Below are 18,394 nucleotides of genomic sequence, written 5' to 3'. Positions count from 1 at the left end.
TTAAATTAGGGGGTTCTGTAAAATAAAATAAAATTAATATTCCTGCTCTGGTTTCATTTTCCTTCCTCCAAGCAAATGGATCAATAGTAGGCTTTTTTTTTTCTCCTTTTTGCCACTTTCATTGTTTTTCATTAATTTAATAATAGTTGTTAATCTGATTATTGATCCTTTCAAACTGACAGAAAGTGGTTCTCTTCCGTGCCAGGTCTGTGCTGTTGGGGTAGAGGTGAAAAAAAGGGCATCAGTGCCAAGCAAAGCTCCTGAGACTGAGCCACCTCAGTAGCTGAGTGTGAAGTTTTGCAGTGGCTCAAAAGACCTGGGTTTTTTCCTGTCTGTGAAGAAACCAGGCAACCCAGCACAGGATGTTGGGATGTATTTATTGACTCTTTACTCCAAATACCAGAGCTCTGTCAGTGTCCCCTTACAGTCTGTATCCATTTGCATCTTCTTTGTGGGCCTCAGTTCCCTTCTCATGGAATGGTTTGGGTTGGAAAGAACCTGAAAGATCATCCAGTTCCAAGGGCAGGGAGACCTTCCACTATCCTGGGTTGCTCCAAGCCCCATCCAACCTGGCCTTGAACATTTCCAGGGATGGAGCAGCCACAGCTACTCTGGACAATCTTTGACAGTGTCTCAACTCCCTCACTGTAAAAAATTTCTTCTTTAAATGTAGCTTGAATCTCCCCTCTTTTAGTTTAAGGACATTCCTCTTTGTCCTGTCCCTTCATGCCTTTTCCAAAGTCCCTCTCCAGCTCCCTTGGAGCCCCTTTAGGCACTGCAAGGGGCTCTCAGGTCTCCCTAGAGACTTTTTTTTAATCCAGGATGACCAAGCCCAGCTCTCCCAGCCTGGCCTTTCATCCTTAACTCTCTCCTCAGCTTTGCAGCCTTTCACACCAACCAGAAATGGTCAGAGCTCTCCTGCTGAAATCCTCACATCTGTGCATACCCACAGGCACCCCCTGCCCCAAGGAATCTCAGCTGCCTTCAGAAGTGTGAAAACATTTGCCTTAACATCACTTCCAATCCCAAAGTCCAGCTTTACTCATTTCCCAGCTTTCAAAGTAGACTAGGACAGATCTGGGCCATACATCAACTGAAATAACCTTATGCTTTTGCGTAGCTTGAATCTCCCCTCTTTTATTTTAAAACCATTCCCCCTTGTCCTGTCTCTCCATCCCTTGTCCCAAGTCCCTCTCCAGCTCTCCTGGAGTCCCTTTAGGCCCTGCAAGGGGCTCTCAGGTCTTCCTGGAGCCTTCCCTTCTCCATGGGAGCACCCCCAGCTCTCCCAGCCTGGCTCCAGAGCAGAGGGGCTCCAGCCCTTGGAGCATCTCCATGGCCTCCTCTGGACTCATTCCAACAGGTCCGTGTTTTTCCTGTGCTGAGGATCCCAGAGCTGGGCACAGCACTCCTGGTGGGATTTCACCAGAACACAGCAGAGGAGGAGAATCCTCTCCCCCAACACGCTGGAGATGCAGCCCAGGACAGGTTGGCTTTCTCAGTTTTGAGCTAAATGAGGTTGATGACACTTGATTTCTTTAAACGAGTGTAGGAAAGTTGCTGGACAAATCAATTACTCCACTGGAGCTTCAGATTTCAGGTTGGGTCACATGGATTTACCAAACTGGTGCTACACTTTAAATTCAGAGATGTGCAAGTTCAGGATTTTTCCAGGAGAACCAGTTTTGCCCCAGTAGCCCAAACTGACTTGCTGGATGTGTGAGATGTCCCACAGGATTTTGAGTGGCATAACTGAGAGCTCAGCCCAGCTTTGAATCAGTGGATTGATCACAGGAAGGGAAAATTATCTCTTGGATAACAGGATGACCCTTCTGAAACAGTTTTGCTGGTTTTATTTAGTCTTTAGGAAGGTCTAAACTAACCAAAGCACGATCACTGCTTTGGTACTGAGGATGTCCAAAACACCCTGAGCAGCTGGAGTGTTAAAGATTGATTTAAACCCATATTTAAAATAGTATTTAATTAATTTCTGCATTTCCCTCTCTGGTATGAGATGCTTTGTGATTGTTTTAGCAGCCAATCAAAGATTTATTTTATTTTATTTTACTTTATTTTTAATCAACCTATTTTTTTCAAAAGGTACAAACCTTTTCATGTCCCTTTTTTCCTGGGAAACCATCCACTTGTTAATTCAACCCTGAGGTCCTGCAGAGTGACTCCAACACGCTTTCTGCAGAGAAATGATTGCAGATCTTTTTGTGTCCTGGGCTATTGTGTGGAGCCAAAAGTGTTTGAAAGGAGCTTCGGGGCAGCCTTTGGCTGGAAATGAAAATTGCTTTTGGGAATCCCACAAAAAGGATTAACTTTGACTTCATCTCTGGTTTGTTCTCCAAATTAATAATCAATCTGCCAGCTGGAGCTGTGCCAGGGACTCACATGACCTGCCTGGTTAGTGAAGGGGGAACGGCCCATGTGAGGCAAGAAGTGTGAGAGAACCACAGGATTGTAGAGGTTGGAAGAAACTCCTGGAGATCCCTTGTGTTATTTAAGTCTCAAATATCTGCCCCCATTTTAAAGCCTCTCTCTGACCCAATCCATGCCTCTTCCCACAACAAAAACTCTCCATTTGTGCCAATTCCTCCTCAGAACAGCATTTCTCTTGGAGAAAAGTCCTTAAGCATGTGCTTAGCTCCTGTTTAAATCTACAAGGCAGTGCTTAATTGCTTTTTCCCGTCAAGGGCTCAAAGAACGTTCATAGTCATGTTGTAACATATGGTGAAACATCTCCTTGTGCAGCATCACTGGAATTACACCGGAGCTAAATCTGACCACAGACATCAGAGACACAACCAGCCTGTCAGGTTTCCTGCTAAACCCTCCCAGTACAATGCTTTTTACACCAGTCTGGTTTGGGGATTTCCACAACTCCTTTTTCACTGGGTTGTAATCAGCCTCACTACACTCTTCTCTAATATTCTGCCCACGTTTTCCCTTTAGTAGAGTTTCCTCTTTCTTCCCTCCACCCCAGAGACTGCCTCAGAAATAATTCTGCTTCCTTATTAGTGTACCTGGATTCAATATTTGTGAATAACTCAAATCCTGCTCTTTTTCTTTGCCTCTGAGCTGTGAACATGGGTTTCCCACTACAAACCCAGTGTATTTTTCTGCAGAATCAAAGGCTTTTCTTCTGCTACACAGATGAAACCTGAACACAGGGGCAGGCACACACACACATCTGTTCCTCCCCTCATGGACCTGTTCATTAATATCCCATTTTCTTCTGCAGCTTTTAATCAGGTCCATGATGGATCTATTTTACATTCAAATATAAAATGTGACTTTTTGAAAATATATCTGGTTTGTAATTTGAACTTATCCCTGTGAAATCATCTTTGTGCTACAAAATTCAGTGTTTAGGATTTCAGGTTTGCCCTAAACTGTGAGGCTTTAGGCAATAACTGGTGGTTGAATCTTACCCTACCTAGGCAGGATGGGATCTGCATCCAGCAAGACTGAAACTCCCTCAGGTGTGTTTCCCTGGACCATGGAGAGATCCCAGGAAACCTCTCTCAATGGCATTCCATGTGGGAGCTGCAGCAGATCTTGCTGGACAAGCTCAAACACTCAAAAACCCTAAATGGGACCATCCAAAAATCACAAGACTGACATTGTTGTGAGACCCCACCTGGACTCGTGAGACCACACCTGGAACTCTGTGTCCAGATCTGGTGCCTCCAACATCTAAAGGATGTGGAACTGCTGAAGTGAGTCCAGAAGAGGCCACAGAGATGGTCTGAGGACTGGAGCCAGACTGGGAGAGCTGGGAATGTCCACCCTGGAGAAGACAAGGCTCTAGGGAGACCTGAGAGTCCCTTCCAGGGCCTAAAGGGCCTCCAGGAGAGCTGGAGAGGGACTCGAGGCAAGGGATGGAGGGACAGGACAGGGGGAATGGCTTTGAACTGCCAGAGGACAGGGTTAGATGGAATATTAGAAAGAAATTCCTCCCTGTGAGGGTGGTGAGGCCCTGGCACAAGTTTCCCAGAGAATCTGTGGCTGTCCCATCCCTGGAAGTGTCCAAGGCCAGGTTGGATGAGACATGGAGCAACCTGGGATAGTGAAAGGTGTCCCTGCTCATGGCAGTTCCCGGGGTTTCTGGAACAAGATGACTTTTAAGATCCCTTCCAACACAAACCATTCCATAGTTCTGCATCCATCCTGGGAATAAAGCAATGCTGGCACCTCCCCTGGGTCTCAGGAGTGCAGCAATGAGCAGATCCCCAGCTGATGGAGCAGGTTGCCCTTGGGATGGTGCAATACCCAAGAAACCCTTTGCTGAAGACTGATCTTAGCCTGCCTCTTGGCTTGTGGTGGCACAGGGACAGAGGGGAGAGGCTGGTGGCTCTTCCAGTCTGCAAATGTGTTTTCCTGATCCATCTCCAAGCTACATCCCAAAAAGATGTAGAGGTGTTCCCATCAAAGGGAATGCAAGGCAACGAGAAGAGGTAATTAGGCAGATTTGCAAAGGGGAAGGAAAGGATGAAAGAAAAGTTATTCTTCTGAGGAGATTAAAACCAGAGGAATGGACATGCTCTTTGGAGCATTTGAGTAGTTTAATGACTGTTAATAACGAATTAATTAATAATCACTGGTAGTAATGAGGGCCAGACTTTCATTTTCTATTAAATGGTGTGGTTGGATTTATTCTGAGGTGATTTACACCAAGTTCCTGACTCAGCACATCCACAGCACCCATCCTGGATGTGATTTATAGCAGCTTCTAAAGTAAAAACTAGATGGCTTTGATCCAATTGATTTCTTTGAGTCCAACAGGATAAATAAGCAGGCACCAGACCAGGTCTTTGAAGAGCAAAGGGTGGTTATTATAATTTTTAATTATATTTTTTTGCCTCGATATCTCTCTGTGCTCTTTCTCTCTGCATCTAGAAATGGATATCAGGCTGTGCCAAGTGCCAAGTGTGGCTTTGGCCCTGGATAGATTTTATCCTGATCTTGCATTCAGTGCTGTGCTGTCAGCTTTTCTGCCATGGGAGTGTGAGACCGGGAGCAGCATCCAGGGAGAGTTATTTGTTTTCTGATACTTTCCCTGGGGTTTCCTGTTCTTGTCGTCTCTCTGATTTATTTTCCTTTTCTATTTTTTTTCCCTGTTTTATTTTTCTTTTGGATGAGGTTACTTCAGTTGATGTATGGCCCAGATCTGTCCTAGTCTACTTTGAAAGCTGGGAAATGAGTAAAGCTGGACTTTGGGATTGGAAGTGATGTTAAGGCAAATGTTTTCAGACTTCTGAAGGCAGCTGAGATTTCTTGGGGCAGGGGGTGCCTGTGGGTGTGCACAGATGTGATGATTTCAGCAGGAGAGCTCTGACCATTTCTGGTTGGTGTGAAAGGCTGCAAAGCTGAGGAGAGAGTTAAGGATGAAAGGCCAGGCTGGGAGAGCTGGGCTTGTTCGTCCTGGATTAAAAAAAAGTCTCTAGGGAGACCTGAGAGCCCCTTGCAGTGCCTAAAGGGGCTCCAGAGCTGGAGAGGGACTTTGGAAAAGGCATGGAGGGACAGGACAAAGGGGAAATGGCTTTAAACTGACAAAGGGCAGGGTTGGATCAAATATTGGGAGGAAATTCTTCCCTGTGAGGTTGGCGAGGCCCTGGCACAGGTTTCCCAGAGTAGCTGTGGCTGCCCCATCCCTGGAAGTGTCCAAGGCCAGGTTGGATGAGAAATGGAGCAACCTGGGATAGTGGAAGGTGTCCCTGCCCATGGCAGGAGTGGAACTGGATGATCTTTAAGGTCCCTTCCAACCCAAACCACTCTATGAGGCAAAGGGGAAGGGCTTTAAACTGCCAGAGGGCAGGGTTGGATTAAATATTAGGAAGAAATTCTTCCCTGTGAGGGCAGCAAGGTGCTGGAACAGTTTGTTCAGAGAAGCTGTGGCTGCCCCATCCCTGGAATTGCTCAAGGCCAGGCTGGACAGGGCTTGGAGCAACTTGGTCTAGTGGGAGGTGTCCCTGCCCATGGCAGTGGGTTGGAACTGGATGATCTTGAAGGTCCCATCCTGGCCAAACCATTCTATGATTCTATAATAGAAATTAAAAGCTTAAAAAATATAAGACAAGTTAAAAAAAAAAGGTGTAAGAATTTTATTCTTCAGAATGGTGAAAATTAATAAAAAGGAAAATTTAGAGTCTCCTAAAACTGAAATAAATCCTAACGGTATTGGTTTGTTACTAGCTGGAAATGACAGATTTATTTATAATAATGCAGAAATTTCAATAAACTCCTGTATTCTGTAATTGGAAGAGAGCCTGGTTACTTAATCCACATCCCAGGCTAATGAAATACTTGTCATTACAGCAGCAGCTTGAACACATGCTATACATCATCTAATAAAGTGAGATGTGTGGAAGAGAAACAGGACAGAGCAATTTTGTGTGCAAGGATTTTAAAAGAGCAGGTTTAAGACTAATTGGGGATCATTGCTCTTTAGGAAAAGAAAGGTAGAAGGATTCCCAAAATCAGGACAGAGGAGAATGTGCCTGTGAGAGCAGCGGCCTCACATCTGTCTTAGGCACAATAACACAACATCTGATAGAGGATCCAAAAATTAGGGGATTGTGGGTAATATTATGATTATAATTGAATAATAGCACGCTCATTAATACAGAGGAATTAATAGCAATCAACTTATGGAAAATAGATTTTGTCAAGCTCAATTAATACTTTCTATGAGAATACAGAGCTGGTTGGTAGAGTCTGAATATTTGTCATTATTTGTACACATCATAAATACGGCATTTTTTTTCTGGGTGACAGTGAATAAACAGAACAACTAAATAATGCAGATCTTGGAAATATGAGCAGTTCATATAGGGGAATTTGGTTTTCCTCTGGGATTGGCCTTGGATCTCCCAGTCCCTTCCAAGAAGGATGTTGGTGAATGGCAGAAGGTGGATGGAAGAGACCAGAGAACAACACCGGGACTTGAGAACCTCCAAGAGATAATGTGACTTAGCAAGGATCATGTGAAGAGCTGCCTATCCAGGGAAGACAGATTTATATCCTAGAGATGGGTGGACATGGAACAGAATAATGGAATTGTTTGTGTTGGAAGGGACCTTCAGGATCATCTTGTCCAACCCCCTGCTATGGGCAGGGACACCTTCCACTAGCCCAGGTTGCTCCAAGTCCTATCCAACCTGGCCTTGGACAATTCAGGAAGGCTCAGTGCCAAGATTTAAACAGGATCTGAGTAGATAATCACAGCAGGATCAGTGGGATGTGCTGATGTCCTGTTCCCTGTTGGTTCCCAGCCTGTTGCCCCAGAGGGAGGTGAAGGGAGGCTCCGTCTCGTTGCGTGAGGAGCGGGTCAGTGTGTGCACAGAGCCCAGACCTGCCAAAAACTTGTCTGTGAGTCAGGGCAGTCTGCTGGAGTCAGCAGCACTGAGATGTCCAGGCCATCTGTGACACACCTAAGGCTGCTGAGCAGCTTGGCTCCATCTGGAGCTGCCGTGAGCTCGCTGCTGGCACCGCTCCTCTGGGGATGGTCAGCTGTGGAGAGGGGACATCTCTCATCCGTGTCCCTTCAGTGAGGGCACATGGCCCTTTTACTCTGGCCCCACAGCCTGGCCCAGGCTCCCATAAAGCCCAGGTTATCCACGTGGATCCTGAGCTTCACCCCATCCCTTTCATTTCTGCACTTTCTGCATTTACACTCCATACGTGACCAAGTTTCAGGAGAAGAGATTGGACAAGGCAGAGGAGCAATGGGTGGAAAATGACCGTGCTTTTTGGGTGCTGTCTGTACTTTTTGGGGGATGGCTGTACCCCAGCACGTGAGGCAGAGACCAAGATTCCACTTTTCCCTGGCTTAGCCCTTCGTGCTCACTTAAACAGAAAAGGCTGGGGAGAGAGTTAAGGATGAAAGGCCAGGCTGGGAGAGCTGGGCTTGGTCAGCCTGGAGAAAAAAAAAGGCTCTATGGAGACCTTAGAGCCCCTTGCAGTGCCTAAAGGGGCTCCAAGGGAGCTGGAGAGGGACTTTGCACAAGGCATGGAGGGACAGGACAAAGGGAGAATGGCTTCAAACTGTCAGAGGGCAGGGTTGGATTAAATATGGTATTCTCACGTGGAGATGGGGCTGCAATAACTTTTCCTGATGAAACCATCCCACCTGTGGGATGAAGGCAAACTTCACATGGAGACTTTCCCATTTTATGACCCTTCCCCTGCTCTGCTGCTCTTCCCCAGCCCAAAAGGATGCCAGGGAAAAGCAAGAACTCTGTGCCTTTGACCTCTTGAGGTCCCTCTGACCATGAGACAGGAACATCCCTGCCATGCCCAGAGCTCTGGGATGAGGAGGTTCCTGGCCTGGCCTTTGGAAACCTCGGATAGAAACAACTGGGAGGGAACAAGGGGATGGGTGGAGTCACATATCGGGGTTCATACACTTCTATATGGGGTGTCGAGCAGAGGTGTGGGGGGTATATGGGATGACAGACAGGGCTGAGGGGGGTGCAAAGATTATATCAGGTCTGTTGGACAGGCCTATGGAGTTATGCATCCACATATGGGATATGTGATACTGGGCCACAGGGATGGGGGGGGTGCATTTGGGTTGTGTAGGACAGAGCTATAGGATTATTTATCCATATGTGGAGTGTGTCACAAGGATATAGGGTTGTGCATCCACATTATGAGCACCTGGGAGACAGCCAGAAGGTTGTGCACCCATATATGGGATAAGTGGGACTGGGCTACAGGGTTAAGGAGGTGTATATGGAATATGTGGGAAAGGGCTATAGGGTTAGGGAGGTGTATATGGGGTATGTGGGAAAGGGCTATAGGGTTAAGGTGTATGTGGGATATGTGGGACAGGGTCATAGGGGTAAGGGGATGTCTGTGGGATATGTGGGGCAGGGCTATAGGCTTAGAGAGGTGTATATGGGATATATGGGCCAAAGCTATAGGGTTATGGATTCTTCTATGGGGTGTCTGCCACAGGGCTATAGGGTTATGCATTCATGGAGTGGGTGTGTGGGACAAGGCTGTGCAGTTCTGTGTGCACACATGGGACAGGTGGGCTATAGGGTTAGAGAGGTGTATATGGGATATGTGGGAAAGGGCTATAGGGTTGGGAAGGTGTATATGAGCTATGTGGGAAAGGGCTATAGGGTCAGGGAGGTATATATGGGGTATGTGGGAAAGGGGTATAGGGCTAAGGTATATGTGGGTTATAGGGGTAAAGGGGTGTCAATGGGATATGTGGGGTAGGGCTATAAGGTTGGGGAGGTGTATATAGGATATGTGGGAAAGGGCTATAGGGTTGGGGAGGTGTATATGGGGACAGTGAGACAGGCCAGCCCGGAGGTCGAGGAGGGGGACATTGACATGGGTGGGCAGTGATGGAGGGGTCAGACCAGGACCAGGTGCAAGACTAGAGCTGCAGGTCCGGTGTGGGGTCGGTGGGATGGGGGTCGGTGGGGTGGGGGTGGCCGGGGCGGGGGGCGGTCCCCCTCCATCCCCCCGCGGCGCGGTGCCCGCTCCCCGCTCGCCCTGACGGCCGCTCTCTCCCCTCTCCCCGCTCCGCCGCGCCCGTCCCTCCCTCCTTCCCTGCTCTCCTCTCCTCCCTCCAGCAGAGCCTCCGCCTCCGCCTGCCCCCGCCCGGCGCCTGGTCCTGGCGCGGCTGCCGAACGGTCCCGCTCGACGCCTCCCGGACCAAGTGTCTGTGTGACCGGCTCTCCGCCTTCGCCATCTTAGCCCAGCTCAGCCCGACATGGTGAGTCCCGCGAGGGAGGAGCGAGAGGGCACGGGGAGGCGGGGGGGGACACACGGGGGGACAGGGAAAAGGGAAGCGGGACGCGGCCGGGATGCAGCGGAGCATCCCCGGGTACCGCGGAGCGGCGGCGGGGACGAGCCCCGGCGCTGCTGCAGTCCGGGGTCACCGGCACCGTGGCGAACACGGCGGGAGGCTTCGCATCGCCTCCCCCTTCCCTCCCCGCCGCCCTTCCTCTCCCCTTCCCCCCGACCCTGAGCGCAGCTTCGGGGACACACACACACAGACACATCGGGGGTGATGCCGCGCTGCGCTCCCCCCGTCCTCCCAGCCATCGCTCCATCCCCGTGCTGTGCCTTTGGACGTGGATCCCGCTAAATGTGGGGAGCCACCGGCCCCCGCAGGCGCGTTCGCTCCCGTGGGCTCCCCCACGCACGGCATCTTCGCACGTGTCTTATTTTTTTTGGGGGGGGGGGGTGGGATCGCCCCGCTTCGCCTCCCTCCCCGCCGCAGCTCCCTCGTGTCTCCCTCCCCGCCTCGGGGTCCTTTCCGCCGCTCCGCTCAGTTTTGGGGTGTGCGTGTGTGTGGGGGGGTCCCCACTCTGCAAGGAGGGGAGCGTGGAAGGGGAGGAGTTGTGAAGTTTTTGGCCGCTGTCGGGGACGCGGAGCCGGTGCCGCGTCTCGGACGGAGCCTCCGGAAAAAAAAGTGCGAGATTCCTAGAAATTATCACTGGGCGGCTGCACCCTGAGTCAGAGCACGGGGAGGGTGCCAGGGCACTAAAGGCGACACTGGAGTGGCCAAAAGAGGCTGCACAGGGTCCTCTCTTCCACCTTGTGCTTTTTAATTTTTTTTTAAGTAGTTCGTCCTTTTTTTGGATAGTTCCCAGGTTCGTGGAGCAAAGCCCCCCTTCCTCCACCTAAAGCTTCTCCATCTGCCTGGGCACTGGGAGTTACTGGGCCCTTGCAATTATTTACTAATTATGGCTTGCTTGTTAAATGCTGGCTTAATTCAGCAAAAGGGGAGGGGAAAAGAAGAAAGGAAGGGTGAGGGTGGTAAAGGAGAGGGGGGATCACATTTTCCAAGATGAAGGTTTGGTTTATTATTAGAAACACTAATGTATTTGGTCCACTAGTTACCATGGAAACAACATCTGCACTGAAGTGGTTTTAAAGACACAGTGTTGATTGTATTTGCCCGGGCCGTGGAGGCCCAGCCACCACAGGGCTCTGAAATGGGCTCTGGAGTGTCAGGTGTAGCCACTTTTGGGGGCCTGTTGAGAGAGGCACCAAGTTTCTGGTCTTGGTACAGATGCTCTGGTTGAAGGATGCTCAGAGGTAGGACAGGGACTGTGTTCCTGCTTGGAAGGGGTCTGGAATGGGCTGGTTGCTTTGACGTTGGCATCTCTGCACCCGTCTTCTTCCATGGGTCTTTGTTTCCTTGTCTTCCCACCGTGAACCAAGTGGGCACTGTGAACCAGCCTGCTGGGCTGGTGCTCTCCAGGAATGGGATCCAGCCTGCTGGAGGTGGACAGGGTGAGCTCAGGTGAGCCAGGTGGGAGCCATCCCCTGCCCTGGGAGCTTGCAGGGCTGTGTCCTGCCAGCAGCAAGGCTTCACCCTTCATCCCAAGCTACAACAACTCAAGTGTCTGGCTCAAGAGTTTGTGATGACCCCCACGGTGATGGATGGCTGAGCATTGTCCTACATGGGAAGGACTCCAAGGTGTCCTGACAAAGTTTAGGGAGATTGCATGGCTGGAGAAAATAAATTGGGATTTCTGCTGCAGGAATGCTTCTGAGGCAAAGCCTGGAGTGAAGCGAGCCCAGATGTGCAGCTGAGCTACTGGTGAAGGTCCCCTGCTGTTCCATCTTCTGGGCAGAGGATCAGGCAGTGTGGGAAAAGCAAAGGGAATCTTTGCCTTGGCTCTGAAGCAGAAGTTTCTCTGGTGGAGGCTTTATGTTCACACAGTGCTTGGTATTATTTAACTAAGCAGCCTGGGGACAAAATGGTTAATTTGACATGGCCAGACACTGCTGCTCACTCAGCTCCAGGTGTTTGGAGTGTTATCTGGATAACACAGGGTTGGTGTAAGAATTTTTGCATCTGAGAGTGGGCTTGTCTGCAGGAGGATGCAGGTTCCTTCCCCCAGGCATGTTTTATTATATCTGCAACTAAACTCGCAGCTCCTCCTTTGGGGTTTAGGCCTAAAATTACTTCTTTCCTCCTCTTTCCAACTCCACTGGCTGGGTTATGTTTTCACAACTCATTTTTTCCCAGCCTCATGAGCATCGGGATGAGGCCTTTGGCCATGTTTGGGGGAAAACTGGGGCTTGGATGTCTCCTGAGTCCCCCCTGCTAAGCAAAGCCAAGGGTTTGCTGATGCTGTGGAGCATCATCCAGGCTGAGCTCAGGTGAACCAGCTGGGACCCATCTCCTGCCCTGTGAGCTGGCAGGACCGTGCTCGTCCAGGTCCTCATTTCCTTGGTTTCCTCACCAAATCTCATTCTGAACAAGCCCACGTTGCCTCCCGTCCCCAGAGGTGGCATCTCGTCATCGTTGGTGTCTGCGGTGGTGACATTTATGGTGCCGTTTTTCATGTGCCTTTGGAGCTCTCAGGACAAGAAGCTCCGTCCGCCTGGGTCATTAATATTATTTATTGCTATAAATCTCCCTTCTGGAGTCTTTGGCCCTGGCAGTTTGAAATATTTGTAACCCTGGTATGGGCACAGCTTCTTTGCAGGGAGAAAAAAAAACGGCTATGAGAGGATTTTGGGATGACTGTTGCTGCTGATTTGGACTTGCCAAGGACAGTTTCCCTGCTTTGGGACCTGAGAGTTGCTCATGTGGCAGGGAAAGGAAGCAGTTTTCCTTGATTTCAGTGAAGCTAGAGGCTGAAAATTCTGTGTTTTGAATCAATTTGGGAGGCAGACATCCCTAAGCCCTGATGGAGCTGTTCAGATCCAGCTCAAAAGCTGGAGTTCAGACTTGTGTTTGATTTCCCTTGGACCCTGCTATTTCCAGAGGCAGCCTCTTGCACTGGTTTGGCACAACTGCTGTTTGACCATCATGAAAGATTAAAACCTCTTAAATTAAGGAACACAGACAAGCATTTTGGGACTGTCTTTTCGTTTAGTTTTATACCCTGCCCGGCCTGGGAGGGCAATGGCATTGACATGCTGTGGTGCTACACCTGCATAATAGCAGTGCTAACAGGGAACGAGGGCAAAAGCAAACTGCAGAGCTGCATGGCAGGCTTGTGGTGGCGTTTTCTCAATATTTCTTGGTGATTTTTGGAGGTGGGAAGGAAGTAGAGGAGGAGCCTGAGGGTGGGCAGGAGAGACTTTCACTCTTTGGTTGTCTCGTTTGAGTTTGGTGTTGTCTCTGCTGCCCACCTGCTTAGGATTGGCCTTTATGAAGCTTTAAAGCCTGGTTCAAGGCCAGGTTGGATGGTGCTTTGAGCAACCTGGTGGAAAGTGTCTCTGTCCATGGCAAGAGGGTTGGAATGAGATGATTTTTAAGGTCCCTTCCAACCCAAACTGTTCCGCGATTTTATGATTCGTGCAGCACTTAGGACTGTAGTAAGTCTGCACAAATACCTCTCTACTCTCTCTCCCCCTCCTTACTCCCTTGTCTGCAGAGACAAGGCTGATCAGAATGAGCTGTGCTCTCATTTCTGGTGTTAGCAAAGCTTGAGAGCTGCTGGTGGCAGCAACTTGTAGGGCTGCAGAGTTTGTTGTGTCTGTGGTAAATTTTTGGAACATCTCACGTCTGTGTCAGTGTTTACTGACAGGCAAACCGTGACCTGGGAGGGTTGTAGGGCACCTGGACAGTTTTGTGGGGTGTATTGTAGCAGAACAAACGTGGATATGCATTGGCAAGGCAAGGGAGTGCCCACAATGAGCAGATCTGTGGTAGGTTTAGATTGGATATTAGGAAAAATTTCTTCATGTAGAGGTTTGTCAAGCGTTGGAATAGGCTGCCCAGGGAAGTGGTGGAGTCACCATCCCTAGAAGTGTTTAAAAAACATGTGCTTGTGGTATTTGAGGACATGGTTCAGTGGTGCTGGGCTGATGGTTGGACTTAATGATCTTAGAGGTCTTTTCCAAGCCTCATGATTCCGTGATTCCGTGATTCTACATCCCAGGATGTTGCAGGAGGGTTTGTGCATTGTTATCTCCAGTTTGCATGAATGGAAAGCACCTTTCATGGTGTGCTCCCTGCCCATGGGGACACCACCTTTGGAGCTCCTCTCTCAACTCACATTTCCCACTGTGTTCGAAGCAGAGGATAAGAAATCCCTTTTACCCTTGGGAAATTGTGAAGCCTGGAGAGTAGACTCTCAGTGTCCCTCTTGGCTGTGGGAACGGAATCAACACCCAGGTCTGGTGTGATCATCCCAGCATATTTTGGGTTGGAAGGCACCTTTAAAGTTCTTGGTGTACCTTGAAGATCTTCCCTCTGAAAGGATTGTCCTGTGCCACGGGAGGTCTGTGTTCTTCATGGAGAGTGCACAGACACAAGGTGGGTTATTTTAAGCTCCTAAAACTCTGTAGGGCTCTGCTTGCTCAGGGAGTGGATCCAGGTTTTCCAGCAGGAAAAAAATAAAAAAAAAATATTGATGTTAATGAATCAAATATTTTATAAGGGTGTAGCAGTTCTGACAACATTTTGATGGAAAATTGTAGCAGTTTCACTTAGACAAGACTGGAGAACTTTATTTGGAAGTGAACATTTTAACATTTATATTCTTCCAGTGTTTATCACGTGAGATTTGGAGTTTGGATATGAACAAAGCCTTTTGCATACCCTGAGAACTGCCAGTTCTCATGTTTACTGCAGTTTCCAGGTTTAGTTAATAACAATGCTGCTTTTTCTGCAATATTAACTCTTTGATTCACAAGTTGGGCTTTTCTGATGAAGGCAAGTCCTGGGTTTTGTTATCCATCTCGAAGTCTTGAGGCATCAAACCCCTGCCAGTTCGTACAGTGGTCTAGGGAACAGTTTATTAGGCTGGTGTCTCTGGGTGTGTTGGACAAGCTACAGCCAGAGCTGTTTCTGTGGCTGTAAGTGAAATTATGACCTTGAGCTAATCGCTTCCTTGCCTTCTGCTTCCCTTTCTCCAGCTGCAGCACCCTTGCAGGTGACATCCCAGGCTCGGTGCAGCCACATTTGCACAGTGCCCTGAGCCTGAAGGGTGCTACAGGAAGCACCAAGTGCTGTCATTTCCCTGACAGAGCATTAGGAGCCTCCTCTTGCTGGCTTTTAGCAAGAGCTGTGCCAGGGTGAACATTGCTGAGCTGCGAATATTTGGGCTTTTGAGGTCCAAATCCTCCCCGAGCTCCCGCGCTCGTGCTGTTAGCACCTCTTCCTGCAATCACCCCGTCCTCTCCAGGATGCTACTCTGTGTAGAGTGTCTCTTAGGAGCTGATTATGCCTCTTGAACTGGAAATACTGCCTAAGATTTCCTGGGGATTTGTGCTGTTACCGCTGAACTCTCCCGGGATGCGAAGATGCCAAAGTGGGAGCGATGAAGGGACGCTCCAGCTGGACTCCTGCTCATCCCAGGAGAGCTTTGTGCTGGGAGCTGGGAAGGATATGGTGTAAGTGCTCCTGGGGATTTCTGGGCTTTGCCCGTCTCCTGCTCCACAGCAGGAGCAGCTGCTGTGTTTTCTCAGGGGTGTTTTTCCCCAAGGTCTGTGGCAGCCTGGAGGAGCAGGCTGTGATTCTGTACATCACAAGCTGGGCTTTGCCTTGCTCAGCAGGGATGCTCCTTTCACTAAATCCAGTTTAGCCCTCCTGAGTTTCAGCAGGCGTGGATAGAATGGAGAAGACAAGGTATGAACCAGCTGGGCAGACAGTTTTCCCCTCCTACTCTCTCCTGTAATAAGATTAGGAGGGAGAGAGGATGTGTGATGCCCTTAGGTGGCCAAATGGGCCAACCCACAGTCTAACTGCCTCTTAAAAGAATTCCATTACTTTTCCAAAGTGGCCTCTTAGCAAAGGGGCTGGAATGTGATCCTACATGCTGGAAATCACCTTCATTTAAATGTTTGCTCTGTCAGTGATGTGAAGTCTGTCAGTGTGTGTTGCAGAGTGAATTTGGGCCAAATCTCATTTGAGTTTGGAGAGCACCTGGAGTCAATGTACGGATGATTTCTGTTGGGCTTTTAGAGGAAGGGGATTACTGATAGAGCTTGTGGTGTGCTCCAGGTGCCAGAATAACCCTGGGTTTGTAATTTTGGTGGGAGATGTGCCTGCAGAGTGCCCTTTCTAAATGCTGCTCACAGATACCTAAGAAGGGATCCCATTAGCAAGTAAGTGATCGGTGTTTGAACATAAACAGGCAAGGAATGAGAGACGAGCGGGGTGGGAAATCCCTCTCAGTGCTGTGCTTCCAGCAGAGACAACACTTGAATATATTAAAAGAAGACAGGTAGCACAGAAGGTAATAATGGGAGGATTTGGCTCAGCATAATAAGCAGTCACCCAGCATCCCACCTCCTTCTCGGCTGTCTGGGGATTCAGCTGTCGATCCAACCGGGAGTTCAGGAGACATTCCCAGCTGACAGCTTTCCTGTGCCGAGTTCCTCGTGGATTTGCCCAGGTCTTTAACTCCTGACTAAAGTCCAGGTGGTGGGATTGCAGCAGTGTGGGGCTGCAGCTCTTCCCTGAGCTCTGCACAGCCCTGGCAGTGACTCTCCTGCAGGCAAATGCTGCATCACCCTGTATCTCTCCATCTGAAAGGGACGTGGGAGAGGAACATGAGCAAGTGGCTGGGAGCTTAGAGGCTCTGTGGGATTCAATGTGAGTAATTCCAAGCCAAATTCACCCTTTGGTGCAAAGGCAGTGCTGGCATTAACCAAGTGACCGCAGCAGCAGGGCAGCGCTGAGGTTAGTCCCTTGTCTTCAGCTCAAATTAAAGCCTCCCCGTGAATGTCTGGGATACTGAGTGTCCAGGAATTCCTGAGGGGTTTGGTGCTTATTTTTGAGCTGCAGTGCCTAATGGCTTGTTGCCATGAAGGCAGCTTAGCAAGTGTGACAGCTGCCCTGTTACCCAGCCACAGTGTAGTGCTCTGCTAAAGGAGGTGTGGATTTAAGCCAGGACACCAAGGTCTTCCCAATTCCCCCACTTTTCACTTTCCTGAAAGCTCAGGGAAGGAGTGTGTGCAGATTTGAGGGCCAGAAATGTGAACAGAGGGTGGTGAGAGGTACCTGTCTGAGGTGCTGTGTTTTGGGGCCAAACAGGATGACGGGTGAGGGTGGGAGGGTGTGTGGGAGAGGATGTGTCAGAGTGTTTGGTGTGGTACCTCCTCACTGATGGGGAGCAGAGGTGAGCTCTGCGAGATGTTTTGACTCCCTTCTGAAGGAGAAAAGGCTGAGGGGAAAGAGGATAATAGTCTTCAAATGGGTAGAAGGTGGCTCTGGGAAGGGAATAATCTGCTTTCTGTGTCTGCTGGGGATTGGGCTCAAATTGCAGAGTGAGAGATTTGATTCAGGCACAAGGGAAAGCCTTCTGACTGCAGGGAGAGTCAAGCACTGAGAGCCTCCATCAGCAAAGGTTGTCTTGAAGAGACTGGGGGTGGCTTCAATGGCTTTGCAGGATGAGGGGTGAGCTGGGCTTAGCAGGGCTTTTCCCACTCTTTTACCTGTAATTCTGTGAACCAGATCCCCTTCGTGTCTGCTCCTTGCTGTGTTTAAAGAGAGGAACGTGGCAGAGGGGCAGCACGTTTGTGGGAGGTGGAGGAGTGGGATGGAGGCAGATGGGAAAGCCAAAAATCCCACAGTCTGTCCACAACTTCCCATATTTAACTGTAGCTGTTGATCCATTGTTATTTATATATTTATAACGTCCTGTTTGGACCACGGTGTCACCTGGGAGGCTTCAGCTGGGGAGCACAACTTCAATCTGCTCAGTGCTGAGTGAGCCACAAAGACACCCTGACCCAAAATAGGTGGAATTCGGCTGAAACTTCCACGTGAAACACAAGGATGCTTGGACAGAGGCGGGTGTGGGGGCCCATGTAAACAGCATGAGGGCATTAGTCATCCTGATCCGCAGATCCTGCCGGAGTCAGGATTGCTCTGTGGGCTCTGCACCAGGCAGGGCTTTACAGGGGTGGTTTAAAGCAAGAGCACTGGGTTTTTGGGGAGCTTCTCCCAAGGCAGGGGATGGCGTGGGAGCATCACAAAGGGGCTTGTTTGAAAATGGTAACAAGTGGGTGATGGAGGCTGGGCTTCATGGGCTCCTCAGGGTGGGAGTCACAATTAGCGCTAAATGAGATTATCTTCCTTTCCAAAGCACTTCAGGGACTAAGCACGTTGTGCTGGAAGAGTCAGTGGAACTGTTGAGTGTTTCTTGTTATTCTGGTATAATTCTGCACCCTTCTCCACAGTACTTTGGCCTGGAAAAGCCCTTCCTTAGGTAGTTTTGACAAGCTGCTTCACCACTGAGCCTTTTATGCCCTGCCTGAAGGCTAAGGCTGCCCTTAAATTGCCATACATTTAAGGCATGGCTAAGTCATTATTATTATTATTTTACAACAATTGTCCACTGATTTAAACCCAAATTGAAGCAGTTTTCTGAAAGGTTTGTGCCCTTCATAGTTTTGCTATCTGTGAATGACCGAGTGGACAAAGCTAATGGCAAGATTTTGGCAATCT

General features: G+C 49.3%; 1 protein-coding gene across 4 annotated transcripts in view; it reads left to right on the top strand.

Annotated features, from left to right (window-relative positions):
- ADGRB1 (adhesion G protein-coupled receptor B1) overlaps positions 1–18,394 on the top strand; it is a 222,171-nt gene that overhangs the window by 191,874 nt on the left and 11,903 nt on the right. For all 4 annotated transcript variants that reach the window (XM_029959414.1, XM_029959417.1, XM_029959416.1 and 1 more), the window contains one exon: positions 9,600–9,739. In XM_029959414.1, the coding sequence (XP_029815274.1) occupies positions 9,600–9,720 (121 nt within the window). In that variant the 3' untranslated portion in view covers positions 9,721–9,739. The remainder of the gene's footprint in view (positions 1–9,599; positions 9,740–18,394) is intronic.

The sequence above is a fragment of the Manacus vitellinus genome, unplaced genomic scaffold (genome assembly GCF_001715985.3).
Source record: "Manacus vitellinus isolate BGI_N305 unplaced genomic scaffold, ASM171598v3 scaffold_1_pilon, whole genome shotgun sequence".
NCBI lineage: Eukaryota > Metazoa > Chordata > Aves > Passeriformes > Pipridae > Manacus > Manacus vitellinus.
The sequence above is the reverse complement of the archived record's forward strand: the minus strand, read 5'-3'. Positions and strand labels throughout refer to the sequence as shown.